Below are 16,644 nucleotides of genomic sequence, written 5' to 3'. Positions count from 1 at the left end.
AGGAACACATAACATCATGGTGTAACAAGATAACATGTAGTCAATCAAGATGTGTATAGCCCAACCTCCACCACAAGGGACTGTGATTGAGACAAAATGTTAGCGATGAGAACACTCGGTCACATTAAGAAAAAACATGCATAAATCTGGTATTTACAAAACTTTTACAGTATACACAAGCTTTAACATCCGAGAACTGTGAAGGATGCAACTGAATGAAATAGTGCTGATTGCGATTTCAGGTTTGTTACTAAATATAGCTAGACGCCGGCGATGTTGGACAAAATTCAGACAAATTTTATTGTTGCATTCGTGGCTCCTGTTGCAGCTTGTAGTGATATTTAGTATCCATTGTGACACTAGCAGGTTTTATTTTTGTTGTTCTAGCGGAAAATATGGACAAATAATTTTTATGCATATTAATGAAAGAAAAATTATGTCATTTGCGATCAGCACTATTTGTCTTGAATCGTTATTTCAAATACGGGATGCAAAAACTTAAAAATTTTGTTACAGTAAGTTACCATAACACATGATGCCATTACAATGTTGATGGTAATAGCGAGCGCAGCGAGAGCAGCCGAAGCGAGCATTAAGACTAACGTGTATACACGAAAATTAGAATGGAATCTCTATATACCTACGAGTTTGAAAAGAGAGCACTTCCATGGAGGCGGCCATTTTGAATACTTTTACACGGATTGCGTGAAATTAAAGATATCATCTACCACAAATCCTACTCGACAATGTGTATTTCCAACAAAAGGAACTCTCTATTCCAAAGAAAGTGTGAAATTTGGTTCAAAATGACTATTTTCGATCACTTTTGAAAGCCTGGTTCGGTCATCACTAGGCGCTGCCAAACAAGCCAACTCTCGCGAGAACGAACGGTCAACTCACGCGAGAATTAAAAATCGTGTGCTTGAGAGCTACTGACGGGAATATCAAGTATGTGTTTTACATTAAGACTGCCTCTGTTCCCACCCCTGTTACAATAAACTGATTGGAATCATTTAATTTACCAGTTTTAAATAATTTTCGTTAGTGAACTTGGCATTTTTGAGTTAAATTGCTATAATAATCTATAAATGTTATTCTAAAAAACAATTGACAGCAATTCAACCTCAATAGCGTTGATCACGATTTTGGGTTTGTTACTAAATATAGCTGCACGTGCGCGACTTTCGGACAAATAAGCTGAAATTCGGACAAATTTTGTCGTTGTATGCGCGGCTGTTGTTGCAGCTTGTAGTCTCAGTCATCAATTCATACGAATAAGTATGACGCTAAATAGCCATCATCCTAACACTCGCAGGTTTTATTTTCGTCGCTTATGCGGAAAATGCGGGCAAATGTTTATTTATGCATATTAATGAGAGAGAACAGTGACGTCATTTGCGATCAGCGCTATGGCCAAAATATGCATCATGCATCAAACACACTGAGAAAATAGCATGTCATTGCCTGAAAACATCAATGACGATATACCTTACGCTGCTCTCGCTCTCAGGTCAGACCTGTTACATATTATCTAGAAAGGCATAATGAACACATTACATCATAAGACTAAAGATTGCACAGGGCATCAATGAAGATGTACTGTAACGATTGCATGTACTCAAAGGTAGAAAACTGGTACAGCTTGAACGTATAGCTCACAGTCATATGGTGAATTTAGAAAGCATCGCCAAAGTAATAGAACATCAAAATGGTATGTACTTGTGAGTGACAGAATGAAATTACGCACATAATGGGTAAAATTAGTTGCCAGTATCAAAAATGGAAAACACTACCGAACTATCCATTTAGTTTGCCATGCCGTTAGTGACAAAACGGCATAGCAACCGGAGGACGCTCATGATCAAGTATGTCAATGTTGGTTTCTGCATTGTCTCGTCCATTTCATTTGAACGGAATGCGTATATTGTGATTTCCATAAAGGATACCCGGACTTTGGCTCTGTTTGCGCAGTAGTTCAGACTTGATATGATTCAGTTCTTCTCTAGTTTTCAGCAGATCCTCTTCATATAAATTCATAGGCGAACTGACTCTGTTTATGTTCGCCATTTTGCATTTTGGTCTGTCGGTAATAAATGTGTGTGTTTGGGTTTTCTTTACGCCAGCATAGCAAGGAATTCCGGAAGTGACGTTGAAGGTTTATCAGGCGGGCGAGTGACGAATATTTTGTTTTTGGCTCTTGAACGTTGGTAATATATGAAGGCAAGTAACCGTCTATCTTTTCTGACCTAACATGACAAACATAATTCGCAGAAAATATTGCTTGTGTTTGAACGTTTACGTTTCGGAACGTTCTTCTCGGTACATTGCCGAACATCGCAAACGGTTTCGCACAGCAGTTGCATTGCTCTGACATGTCCGAAGTACACATTGTTGACAGCGTAACGTTCACATGCCACAATGGGATACCGACGTCCAAACGATAACATAATATTGAGGTATCAAAACTTTCATGTCGGACATGAAATTTATCAAAGCTTCCTTTTGTTAATACTGACTGTTTTAGTCACATGTACACTGTACAGTTGCAAACATATTTTATTGATCATGTTCAATTTCCAGTTTTCACCCAAATTTCTTGGGCCCTTGGGGGACTCTTGATGCGCGACTATTTATTCGTTTGACTGTACTTTTGTTTCTGTCTAATGGGTCTGATTGAGGTCCCCATCATCCAGCTGAGCAGTGGTGTGGTACTTTGTATTGTGTACACTGTTATATGACACGGTACCAGGATGGGCACTCTTTGATTCCAATTCTGTGGAATGTGAAGAAGGAAAACAGATTTTGTTTTGGAAATATTATTTGTTAAGTTCAAATATTTTGCTAAACTGGAACATATCTTGCTCTTTTATCGCAAGAATGAGAAAGTTTTGAACTTTTGTATGTTTAAATGCAATCAAACGTGCTGCAATGCTATAAATACACCAAAAATGTTTGAAAGATTAGCTTTTTTGCTACTAGACTATAGTATATAGAAGCTATTGGGATGGGTATCCGTCGGGCATCCATTGTCAGTCTGTATGTATGAATGTATGTATGTATATGTATGTATGTATGTATGTCCGTTTGTGAGACGTCCGTCCACTCAAATATCTTGAGAACTGCAGTACTTACTGATTTGATATTTGTTGTGTAGATGAAAAATATGATTTTGATACACTGTTTTTTTAATTTTTTGATATTGTTGAAAATACGCAAATTAGCACCAAAAAAGGTGTTTGGTAAAAAATCTTCTTCTTCATAACCGCTGGTCAGACAGCTTTGTTATTTGGTAAACAGGTCCGATAACCCAACTTTGATTTGTTCAAATTGTGATGAAATATGCAAATCTGTATTTTTAAGGAATTTTTATGTCATTTTTGGTCAAAACTTTATTTCATCAAAACCACTCGTCTCACAGCTTTGATATTTGGTATACAGGTTCCTACAGATAAACTAAATATGATATATTGAATATATGACGAAATCTGCAATTTTGTATTTTTGGTGCAATTTTCGCCATTTTTGGTCAAAAAATGTGTATCCCAAAAATACTTGTCTGATGCCTTTGATATTTGGTATACAGGATCCTAGGGATATAGTGAAATTTGATGAAATCTTCAATTTTTGTATTTTTGGGTCAATTTTTGCCGTTTTTGGTCAAATATTTGTTACTCAAAAGTTACTCATGTGATAGCTTTGATATTTGGTATACAGGTTCCTAGGCTTTATTTTAATGTTAATATATTGAAATTATGATGAAATCATCAATTTTGTATTTTTGCAACTTATTTTGCCATTTTTGGTCAGGCCATCCTGAAATGAGTTATCAAAGATATCAACCTTCTTCATCAATACATGTGTCACACAAAGTTATTCTCTACATAACACAGCAGAGCTCTGTCGACTGTTTGGTCGCTTGTTTTTTAGTCCCCACGGACACCGTCCGGGGGGACTTATAGGTTTGGTCATGTCCGTGCGTCCGTCCGTGCGTCCGTCCGTGCGTCTGTCCGTTCACGCAGATATCTCAGAGACGCCTGGAGCGATTTCGTTCAAACTTGGTACAAGGATAGTACCCTACCTCATACAGATGCACGTCGATTTGTTTCACAATGCGATCAAATTTGGCGGTGTTAGAGGACTTTTTAGTTTTCACCTCCATAGACTCCCATGTATAAGGCAGTCAGTCCATAGACTCCCATGTATAAGGCCGTCCATAGACTCCCATGTATAAGGCAGTCCATAGACTCCCATGTATAAGGAAGTCCATAGACTCCCATGTATAAGGCAGTCCATAGACTCCCATGTATAAGGCAGTCCATAGACTCCCATGTATAAGGCGGTCTATAGACTCCCATGTATAAGGCAGTCCATAGACTCCCATGTATAAGGAAGTCCATAGACTCCCATGTATAAGGCAGTCCATAGACTCCCATGTATAAGGCAGTCCATAGACTCCCATGTATAAGGCCAAGAAAAATAAAAATTTAGTTTCTCATAGTATTCATATTGCAAAAAGGATGCAGTGACACAGTTTTTAGTCCCCACAGATAAAGTCCAGGGGGCTCATAGATTGGGTCATGTCAGTCCGTGAGTCCATCCATGTGAGTCCATCCGTTCACGCAGATATCTCAGACACTTTGACAAATGTCACGTGACCTTGGTGACCTTTGACCTCGAATATACATATTTTCCATAACTCAGTAACCACAAGTGCTAAAACTTTCATATATGGTATGATGGGACACCCTATGACGCCACATATTGTACCTCATTAATTATGTGCATATCTAATTTTGAGCGAGCCAATAGAGCTAGAGGTCTGATTTTTGGTATATATGGATAAACTTAGCAATACAATTTTTTTTACAAAATGTCACGTGATCTTGGTGACCTTTGACCTCAAATATACATATTTGTCCATAACTCGGTAATCACTAATGCCTACACCTTCATATTGGTATGATGGGACAGCTTATGACGCCACATATTGTTCCTCATTAATTATGTGCATATCTAATTTTGAGCGAGCCAATAGAGCCAGAGGTCTGATTTTTGGTTTGTAGGGATAACTTAGCAATACAATTTTTTTGACAAAATGTCACGTGACCTCAATGACCCTTGACCTCAAATATACATATTTGTGCATAACTCAGTAACCACAAGTGCTACACTCTTCATATTTGGTATGAAGGGACACCTTATGACGCCACATATTGTACCTCATTAATTATGTGCATATTTAATTTTGAGCGAGCCAATAGAGCTAGAGGTCTGATTTTTGGTATATATGGATAACTTAGCAATACAATTTTTTTGACAAAATGTCACGTGACCTTGGGGCTAGAGGTATGATTTTTGGTATGTAGGGATAACTTAGCAATACAATTTTTTTGACAAAATGTCATGTGACCTCGGTGACCTTTGACCTCAAATATACATATTTGTCCATAACTCAGGAACCATTAATGCTACACCCTTCATGTTTGGTATGATTGGACACCTTATGACGCCACATATTGTACCTCATTAATTATGTGCATATCTAATTTTGAGCAAGCCAATAGAGGTAAATGTACGATTTTTAGTATATAGGGATAGACTATAGGATAGAAATTTTTTGAGAAAATGTCATGTGACCTCTATAACCTTTTACCTACAATACACGATAATGTCAATAAATAAGTAACCAAAAGTGCTGTCCTTTATATTGAGTAGGATGGAAGACCTTATGACAACACATGCTTAACCTCGTTAATTATGCCCATATATAATTGTGGCCAAGCCAATAGAGCTGGAGGTCTGAATTTTGGCATATATGGATTAATTAGCAATACAATGTTTTTTTTTTTCAAAATGTCACGTGACCTTGATGACCTTTGACCTTCAATATGCATATATATGCATATCTCAGTAACCACAAGTTCTTTACGCTTTGATTTTGATAGGATAATAGACCTTAAGATGTCACATCTTGTACCTCATTTATTATGCACATATGTATTTCTTGGCTGGCCAATACAACTAGAGGTCTGATCTTTTTTCCTGATTTAGAACCATAACTTATACATGCCTCTTGTTTCAAATTGGGAACAATGACATAGACCTATGTGTCCATAGATCTGAACATATACACTCCAGTGATACTTCTTAATGACCTCATTTCCCTGCCCCATCAAGACTAATACTCCTATTACAAGTGAGGACTATGTCATTGACAATGACTTGTTTTTTAAACTGCTGGTCAGACAGCTTTAATATTTGGTTAACAAAAACAGGTCTCTAGGATGACCTTAGTGAGATAATTACATACAGTCAGGAAATACTTAATTTTGTATCCATGTCTATAGTAGCTTCAGGGACATTGGCCCTATTTTTATAAGTAAGGTTCTACAACCCAAGAAAGTGCAAGCAGGTAACTCACTCCTTCCCCTTTGTAGAAGTGCCTATTTTAATACTTATTTTCAAAAAAAGATGTCAAAGGTCATCAGGTGTGAATGCAAAAGACCAGGTTACTGGAAACACATGTAGCCTTATGTATATAGTATTCCATCCAATACAATCAAGTGTACTGTCCCTATCATGTTGTCTTTGATGAATCTTTTACTTCCTACCATAGATAGTAGCAGTATAATGTCAAGTATGGCTTTCCTCAGAAAGGGATGCATGGTATTGTCTACATGACTTGTGACTGATGACAGCACTGTGTTTGTGTTAAAATCACAATGAAAACACTGGACTACTGCACAGCTGTAGAATGACATAGAACATTTCTTCAGTGTGATGTTTCAAAAACCTGATTGATTGCTCAACTACACTGACCCATGCAGGGTACAGTATATGAAATCATGTATGTGGTTATGATATACTTATTACATCAAAGTAGTCATATTCAGACTATATAAACACTGTTTATGAACAAGAACAGTAATGATGCACTGTTAAGTATGCTTCAAAAGGTAAAACATGAAAATTGGCCAAAAGAATTGATAAATAGAAAAGGGAAAGTTTTAGGCACTGTCTTTTTAATCTGTGTCATGTGCAGTTGATGTTCAAAACCCCACACAACACCCTCCCTTGCCCTTTGTCCATGAAAGGTATCAAAGCACTGTTATGAGATGTGTTTGTGAAGATTCCATTGAGTTACTGACATCACATTGAATGAGTTCACATAATTTACACTTGTTGGTGAAGGCTGTACACAGTTTTTACATATCACAACGTTTGCATTGGTTTCTTTTATTTTGTTATTTGGTTGGGGCAATGTGGTGTCAGTTTTTCAAGAATTGAATATGTTTCCTACTTCATATTAACCTACAAGCTTGTAAAATACGTGTAGGTGTGTTTTATAGTCTGTACATGCAATTTTGTAAATATTTGACATGCAGAATTCAAAAAAACAAATCAAACTGCTGAACAAAAAATTTGCAGGGGAAGTGATAAAATTTAGAATAACTGTTTTTGTAAAAAAACAAACTCCCTTTTATATTTTTAAGTAACAGTAGTAATGAGTTCACATGAGAAGGTGAATGGCAAATATATTTCATACAACACCAGTTTTCACAGATATTTAGCAGACTGTGTTCAAACATTAGAAATTACACAGTCCTAAAATTGACTCTCTGTCAAGCACCTATGTTCACTACAGCTGAATTGAAATTTCAACGCAGTATAATATGAACAATTTACACTTTCACATAAATAAACTATGATATTTTCGTTTCATTGACAGAAAAATATGCCACTGTTCGGTGACAAGTTTTCACCAAAGAAGACTCCAATAAGAAAGTCTTTATCACTGAATAACTTGAACAGATTGGATCACGCTGTCAGAGAAGCAGAGTATGGCATGGAGTATGGTCCAGCAGCTGTTAAACTTGGGGGCCAAGAACTTGTGTTTGAAAATGGTAGTTGGGTAGTAGGTATGTCTTCACTCTTATCCACCTATCCTAAAACATACGGTCATCAGAATGAACCTGAGAATGTGTCTTCTGTAATTGGACTTCGAAGGCGGGGGATGCTAGCTTTTGGATTACCGTATTTAAACACAGGTACCATGAAAGTGCCAAAATAGCTTAGTGTTGCCTTTGCTGTCAATAGTACTAGAATGATTGGGGTTGTTAAAGCACTCCACCATTGTTTTATCAATGAAAGAGATAGATCTATGCCCCTACTACCTCAGTGGTATTCCTGGAAAATATCAAAACAATGTAGGATTTGTACTGCAAGTTTCTGTGATACCTTTCTGTATTTCATTCTCTTGCAGAGGGCAGCAGTGGTGGTGGTGTAAATCAGAGAGAATACAACAAATTGAAAAAACAAACTCAGTCTCTCACTGAAGAAAATAATCTTTTGAAGTTGAAGATAGACATTCTTTTAGATATGGTATGTATGATGAATATAGAACGACTCAGAATTTAAACTTGATCCAGAGATGTACACTAATGAGAGCAAAGGTTCGAGACAGCAATTCTGGTTTACAGGATCCAATGTCAACTCTGGACATCTCTTGCCTGATTTCAAATGTTTGCTGATAATGGTGAAAAGTACATAACTTGTGAAGTTACATTTTTATCTACAAATGCATGTTGTGAAATCTGATTTCTTTGGTTCCTGTACTCAAAATTTGGGAATAGTAAAGTTAGAATGTAAATATGAACGTCTACATCATCATACCAGGCATATTGTTTAATGTTGTGGATGGATCTGATCATAGAATGGACAAAAGTGCTGGCAGTTCACTTTGTTTTGTCTCTGAGAAATTATGTTTTGCAGTTGGCAATTTCACCTTGCTTTATTGTCAGTATGTAGTGCGGATGGAACTTTAAGGCAATGTGTATTGGCAATTTGGCCTTTGCTTGTTTATGCCAAACACACATTGTGTGAAGCTTTAAAAGGCATTTGTATTGTAACTCACTGCACAGATACTGCAAGTCATGATCCTCAAATTTCCATTGCTCAAGGGACAACTGTCACATGAATGTGTATTAATGGACTTGATCTTGACTTTCTCATTGTAAACAACTTTTCAATGCTCAGGAATTCTAATGAGCCCCCTGTGTGATCCTAATGATCACCATCTTGAAATTTCCATCACTCAAGGGACAACTCAGCCATCACAGGAATGCATTGATGGGGTTGATGATCATGACTTGCATGGGTAGAACGAAGTATGTCCTGCACTATGCATACTTTATTAGCTCACTGTGTTGAGATCACCATCATACAAGATACAAATCTAATCTCACATCATTGTTTTCTCTCTCACAGCTTGCAGAAAGCTCTGCAGAGATCGCACCTTCCAAACAAACAACTTGAGGAGCTTAGAGTTGGAAACCGGGGAAAAGGAAGCAGAAAGTGATCTCAATGAGAGAAAGTGTGAGATTTGAAAGTTACTTCCTAGAATTTCTTCATACAGGAACATTAGTGCATATATTTTGGATGCAATAAGGTGGAACTGATGGATTTTACTGAATCTGTACATATTTTACCAGTTTATTCTGATTTTACTGTAGAAATAAGATTAAGTAACCTTCTGGTGTCAGATCATAGTATAATATTTGAGTTCTATCCTGTGGTAAGACTTAGATTTTAATAGTGTTGCCTTGTATGTCCAATCTTAGCCTTCCCTATAGGATACCTGAGTCATAACTTTACAAATTAGTTTCTGAAGAAAATTGCAATCAACTGCTTCATCAAGATGTAATTGTACAAATATTTATTTCAAGATGTGCCTAATTCAACTCATTTGTTTTTTATGCCTATGTGTTAATCCTTTGATAAGTACAAATGATGGTATTTATGTTTCATGGTAAGTTAAACCTTTTCAAATCGATAAATGACTAGTATTTAGTAGCTATGATGCTTCTGTGACAAAACATTTGCAAATAAAAGCATATTTTACTATGAACATAAGTATCACTTTGGTGTTTTGTCCTGTTGCGTAAATGATAGAACAAATCCTGAACAAGGGCAGTGTAGTTTCAAATGGTGGAAGTCAACCTTAAACTCTGAAGAGAGTCATGCCAGTTACATCTTGCCATCCCCAAAGCTGAGAATTGTCTGTCCAGTCAGGTTTTTATATCAGTACCAGTATTCTAGTTGGTGAGTGAGCGGGTAAATTTGTAAGTTTGATCCATGATCAGAATGCAGGAAGATCAATGACTATGTCATTTACCTTATACTCAGCACATCTGGGTTCGGATTCCCAACTAACAGTAACTGGGGTGATCATAGAGTGTCTTCTGACACACTACTGTCTAAAGTACAATTCACTAACTTTTTTGCATATTGCATACAATGGTAGATGTACTGGTTTGGACTGAAACAAAGAATTTACCAGAAGTCTGTGAACTGACTAATAGTTCTATTAAAGACGTCCTCAGCTATAGGACACTCTGGTAGTATGCCTCATGACCAGTAATTTATTTTCCATAGGCTACCACAGTGGCATTGAGATAAATTTTCCAATTTCAAAACATTCAGGAGCACGAATCCTATCAAAAAGTTTTAGATCAATGTTTGCTGAGATTTTTGTGTGAGCAAGTCCATTGAAATTTTGAACTTCTGATGAAACAGCGCCCCCAGCGGTAATTCCTGCAGAAATTCGTGCTCATTGCTATGATTTTCATGGGCCATCTCTTATAACTTCTCACATTTTCACAGAAATCTACAGCCATCTTTCAAGAATGTCTGCTTTTTTACTAAAGTGGACAATGATCTTTGCAAAAAGGCCAAATAAGCATCACTGCAGGTTTTTCTTTAGAACTAGCTTCATGGGTCGGGGAAACAACCCCTCAAAGAATTACTGGTCTGAAATCATTCAAGAGCAATGGGTGTATTGAATGACATAAAGTAACCCACTTCTTTCAGTACGAAGTAAAGGTTTGAATATTCACATGAAAATGTGAATACAGTACAATCTATCAAACAAGGACCAGCTTACAGCACCATGAACAAGATTTATTGACTAAAATAACCCTGAATACACGTTCAGACAGAGGAATAAATCTCTCTAGACTAGTATACACAGACATCAAATGTATATCAAAATGAAAATGGTCAAAACAGGCAAAGAATCCATAACTACATGTACCCTGACACTTGAGAACAGTCTGAGCTACTTTTTGTGTACATCACAAAAAGTATGAAAAAGGTAGAATGCAAATTGGGCGTGTTTTGTTCCGGTAACTTCTGTTAACTTCAAGAGTTGTGTCAGAGTGATGGCATGAATGTTCTGTTCGGTAGTTTACGCGGAACTATGTCATTATATACACAGGGACAAGTTTTTGAGGATGACGTGTCCAACTCTAAATTCCAGGACGCCATGGCATTACTGTCTATTACTAGAAATATCCAGTGTTCACATCTAACAAATGTAACTCAAGAGTAGATCTGTAGCATTGTTATCTTGCTGGAGGTGGCATCGGAACGTGACTTAGCCCTCCTGGCACAGAACCACTTCCACTGAATGCTGCATTGGGTCCTAAAAGAATCTGTAGTGGAATATAGATGAGGGAGAAAAACTTAAAACAAATGTCATTGTCCTCCAAAACTGATTTACAGCATGAAACTGTTGATGATGTCATGTTAAAAAATCATGTTTAGCATAAATTAGTATTTTCATGCATTGGTACAATAATATATCTTGTTTACTGAATAAAAAACTCTATACTGTGGTTTACTAGCGTGCATGCTAACTTCTGAAACTTTTGAATTTTTGAACCAACTGAATTTCATGAAATTTTGTTTTGTCAGTCATGTACTAATATGTACTATTTTCTCAAGCCGGAACTCACCAGTCATATCGGACTACAGTGCACACAGCTCTCAAACAATATAATTTGATACTAAAGGTGTATTGGATATCATGGGTAAAAGTGGCTGAGTGTGGACATGTGATGTGACACTGACAACTCTAGACTCTACTGGTAATACTGAAACATGTACAAAAGGATACAGCAATAGAATAAGTTTCAAACATGATAAAATTGCCTTTGAAACGGTAGAGAATTATTCCACTCTATACCTCTGTAATGAGTCTGATTTTAAGTACCTGGGGTATTTTGCTTATTTATTTTTTCAATTTCTATGATCTTTAAAGTTAAAGATTGTGCAATGTTCGAATAAGGAATACCAAATGATTATGTGAAATTTATTACCTGTCTTTCTTTCTGGATTTGTGCTTGTTCCATTTGAGCCATTTCTACTTCAAATACAACTGGTAAAACTAGAATCATAAATGATGAACTGAAAATCCACAACGCACTCCTGCTGAACTTGTAACTTGACTTGAGTCCAGAGACTGTGAAACTGCCAAGTTTACTGACACCGGTGCGGACACTTTGTGGAAAAATTTCACCCAGGGCCATTATCCTCTCAGCCAAAGTTTCATCTTCAAAGTCCTGTAAAATATGCATGTATCTTTGGTAATAATTGAAGTAATATGAGTTGTAATGCACACAATATTTGGAAATTCTTAATGAGAGAAGATATACATGTATGGTACTTGCAGGGCTCGACACAAGGTCAAATCATCCACTAGCCCGAAGGACTAGTAGCAGTTCATTTTTAGTAGTCCTAAATGAAATCTACTAGTCCTGCTCAAGCAAAGCCAAATGTTGCTCTCATGTTGTAAAGAGGTGTACGGTATATGACCATTCTCATATTTTTTGTCGCAAAGGTTTTTAAACCCAATAACTAACTTTCATGCGAGACTAGCACATTTGCTTACTGCAAAATGTTTAACTTTGAATCATATATAAACCACAAAAATAACCTGAATGAAATGTCCTGTGTAGGAGGAGAGGTTATGAAAATAGCCTATTGCCATCAAGAATAAAATCAGACGTAGGAATGAATTTGTTGGAAAATTCTTCATAGCTCAGGTAGTGCGCCATTAATTTGCAAAGAACATGTTTGTTCATGGTGGGGACAGATTTGTTTCTCCAGAACTGAAATTCGTACAGCCATTCACAAATGTTCCTGTGGAGTGCCTTCATATTTTTGACATATATCACATTTTAAAATTGACCAGCTTGTGGGGAGGACCTCTCATTTGTAATAATGGTTTGTGAAAAATTTTGTTTTTAATAGTAAAAATTGTGCATTTTACCATTTCATGTGGTTGTGTCTTTTATGAGTTTTTGCCAGTTACTGGTAACAAAATGTGATTAGCACAAAAATAACCAATGACTCCCAGAAGTGATTGGATACAACAGTGTGATACACCCATTTGATACGTTGTTTTTTCACTACTGTTTTAAGGTTCACTTCACTATTATTGCCCCAATAATTTACACTTTTCCACTAAAATGGCAAAACAATAAGTTGCTAGCACCAAGTTATTATCTGTGAGGAATTCCCTCACCTGTACAAGCAGTAGCAACTTGCCATAGCACTGTTTTGGCAAGCTGGATGGCTCTTTTTAAGATCAGCTTCAATCAAGCTAGGGGGTCTTGACTATATATGGAGGTCAGCATGTAGAGGCATTCTAAAGAAGGGTCAAGCTGGCTACGAACTGTCGGAGGTGTTGTTTGGGAATGCCCCTGAAGAAATCTTGAGAAAAATCTTCTTTGAAAGGCAAGGATACAGTGTTTGAACGAAATTTTGGGGTTGCTCATGTTTTTAGGCAAAGTGATGAGCTTCAAGCAAACCAAAATACACGACGTGCAGACCGTTTGATGCTCAGCGTTGAGCCATGTTTCCCGGGCCATGTTACTGGCATGTACAGTACAATTTGATTCTCCGTAGCAGGTAAACTGTTTCATTTTAAGTTGGTGATCAATAAAGTTTGCTTCACTGTTTCACTGTCCAATTTGTTTGGGTAAAAGTTAGTTTGTTTTTATATAAAATGATCGAGACTTGGTTCATTCTTTTCGTATGAGTGGCCCGGCGTCCCATTAGTTTTGTAGCGATAAACTTCCCTGGACAACTACGGAACTTGAAAATTGCACTAGTCCGCAGGACTACCTCCTAAGACATTTTTACTAGTCCTCTTGAAAATTTAGTAGCCTCGGGCTAGTGGGCTAGCGCTTATGTCGAGCCCTGACTTGCATGTAAAATGTTATTGCTCGGATTAAAACAAATTTGGTCTTTTAGGACGGAAAGTTTGTAAGGGTCATCACTTTCAACGCAGGTGTCATCAGTATCTGACAACCAGAATTCTTCTCTACTATGATGAGCAGTCCAAACCAAACTCTCTGAATTTCCATGAATGTATAATAAACAGTGAGAAACTTCATTTTAAGCTTGATTATGATAGTAATATTACAATCATCCACGCATGATGCAAAATTGTACCTTATGTTTTGGGCTTCCGCAAGCAGAAAGCTCTACACATGCATTCATGTAAAGTGTAAGTGACAAATGTACCACCACCAATGAATGTTCCCAGACAAAACATTGAGCGTGGGGCATCCATGTTTCTGGGAGCCACCATTACCGGCAGTTGGTAATGTGCAATTTGTTCAAACACGACGATCGCGTTCCGAAAACATTTCTGGGAGCAGCCATTACCAACTTCCGGTAATGGCGGCTCCAAGAAACACGGATGCCCCACGCTTAATGTTTATGGAACGCGATCGACGTGTTTGAACAAATTCAAAACCCAATAAACGACAAGGTTAGTGCAGTAGAGTGTTTAGTCTTCAGTAGTGATAAATCGGTACGACCAAATGCAGTAAATATGTAGCATTTCACATCAACACGCCTCGTCCAGTGGGATGCGCTTATTTTGACCTCTACAGGGCCATCGGCATTGTAGCGCTACTGGTGAACGAAGTCGCAAAAACCAAAAATCACCGACCGCCTCACCGTAGCGTCACAATTTTGCAACTAACTGATACAGCAGCACTGATTACGGTCACTCCACATGTGGATTGACCATGCACTGATAAGGTCGCGACCCAACTTCCACAAGACCTGTTCGTAGATTGCAACTTGCAAGCATCATGAGCATTGAAGGCCGAGGGACTGCGTATGTAATGAAGAACACATTACCACAGTCGTTTGGAGAGCTATTCAGCGCTGGGACTATTCGCCCCATAGACGAGTGTACAGAAGCGAGAAATACCCCAAGTCTGGAAACAGAATGGCTATTTCGTATAGGGATTGTGCCACCATGTCATCTTCGACGTTCGATTTTACCGTGAAAAGTAGCAAGTTCATCTATCATGTAACCGTCGACCGTTCCCTATCATTATCAAAATTCATACCTGGTACTTGATTTGCTTCACAAACGCTCGTTTCGTGTGATTTTCGGCCGAATTCGACGGACACGTCGGTAAATCATAAGCGTGAGCAACATTCCGGTCACCTCACAGTGGACGTTGGGCACCTCCACTTTACTGACGTTAGCGCCGCGTACCCATGAGGGGTGACTGGAAGGTTGTTCATGCCTTATGTTTTGGCGACGTGTCTTCTGAACTCGGCCGAAAATCACACGAAAATTCATACCTGATACCTCATCTGCTTACAAAATGCTCATTTCCTGTGATTTTCGGCCGAGTTCGAGAGACACCTGGCCAAAACATAAGCGTAAGCAACATTCCAGTCATCCCTCATGGGTAGGCGGCGCCAACGTCAGTAAAGTGGAGGTACCCAAGAGGTGACCGGAATGTTGCGGTAACTGGTCGTTTCGGCACCAAGTCGTTTCGGCCCAAGTCGTTTCGGCCTCTCAATTTCCGGCCCCAAGTCACTTCGGCACCGCAACCCAAGACGTTTCGGCATCCGTGTTTCGAATTTTCTTTTCAAACTATTTAGTAATTGACTGATCCGTCATATTCGTAAGCGTGACCTTTGCGTTCTGACCTGTACGTGTATTTTGTGTGACTCTTGCCGAGCTGCTTCGTCACCGCTTTCAAACTTTTGCCGTGTCGGCGGCTATTGATAATCGATAAACTTGAGTCACAGATTTTAAAATAATATGAAGTTTTTTCTCTTCCCATGTTCTCACAAAGATTGAAGCATATACATGAATGTTAGTTGACACTATACTTTTTAGTGCTTTGATTTGCAACATTACGCTCCAGCACAAGTTCCCACAGGTAAGCTTAGCCTTCAGCGGTGCCGAAACGTCTTGGGTCGCGGTGCCAAAACGACTTGGGGCCTGAAATTGGGAGGCCGAAACGTCTTGGGCCGAAACGACTTGGTGCCGAAACGTCTAGAAACCAATGTTGCTCACCCCCAGGTTTTGGCGAGGTGTCCGTCGAATTCGGCCGAAAATCACATGAAACGAGAGTTTCTGAATCAGATAAAGTATCAGGTATGAAATTTTAGAATGATAGGGAACGATCGACGGTTGCATGATAGATGAACTTGCTAATTTTCACAGTGAAATCGGACACGGAATGTGACATGGCATGGTTTTTATAGCCATTTTGTTTCCAGACTTGGGGTATTTCTCGCTTCTGTACACTCGTCTATGGGACGAATAGTACCAGCGCTGAATAGCTCTCCAAACGACTGTGACATTACCTCATCATCGACTTCATCTATCTGATCTTCAGGCCGTTCGCTCGCCATTATTTAAGGTAAATTCCCTGCCCAAAAATATGCACAAAAACTATATTTTCGTGCGGTTCTTGGCCACCACCACTCACACCACTTTTACACGTGAATTCGTTGTGCGCTAAAGTTCAATTTGGA

At 38.2% G+C, this 16,644-nt stretch overlaps 3 protein-coding genes across 3 annotated transcripts in view; 1 reads left to right on the top strand and 2 right to left on the bottom strand.

Annotated features, from left to right (window-relative positions):
- The window catches only part of LOC139150830 (protein FAM227A-like), a 59,092-nt gene extending 57,012 nt beyond the window's left edge, over positions 1–2,080 (bottom strand). Inside the window, exon 1 of the mRNA XM_070723238.1 lies at positions 1,947–2,080. Within this exon, the coding sequence (XP_070579339.1) occupies positions 1,947–2,067 (121 nt within the window). The 5' untranslated portion in view covers positions 2,068–2,080. The remainder of the gene's footprint in view (positions 1–1,946) is intronic.
- A 40-nt stretch (positions 2,081–2,120) lies between these two features.
- LOC139150831 (protein chibby homolog 1-like) lies at positions 2,121–9,912 on the top strand. Its single transcript, XM_070723239.1, is given in 5 exon segments — positions 2,121–2,220; positions 7,730–7,919; positions 8,264–8,382; positions 9,268–9,288; positions 9,290–9,912. Coding segments are annotated over 5 exon segments (405 nt in total). The 5' UTR covers positions 2,121–2,214; the 3' UTR covers positions 9,359–9,912.
- A 1,026-nt stretch (positions 9,913–10,938) lies between these two features.
- On the bottom strand, positions 10,939–16,644 carry LOC139150833 (mitochondrial import receptor subunit TOM22 homolog). Its single transcript, XM_070723240.1, has 3 exons — positions 16,474–16,644; positions 12,159–12,401; positions 10,939–11,492 (listed from the first exon to the last, which is right to left on the bottom strand). Exons 1-3 carry the CDS (start codon positions 16,519–16,521, stop codon positions 11,403–11,405), a joined length of 381 nt encoding a protein of 126 aa, XP_070579341.1. The 5' UTR covers positions 16,522–16,644; the 3' UTR covers positions 10,939–11,402.

The sequence above is a fragment of the Ptychodera flava genome, chromosome 15 (genome assembly GCF_041260155.1).
Source record: "Ptychodera flava strain L36383 chromosome 15, AS_Pfla_20210202, whole genome shotgun sequence".
NCBI classification, from domain to species: domain Eukaryota; kingdom Metazoa; phylum Hemichordata; class Enteropneusta; family Ptychoderidae; genus Ptychodera; species Ptychodera flava.
Note: the sequence above shows the minus strand (reverse complement) of the source record. Positions and strands in the feature narration are given on the sequence as shown.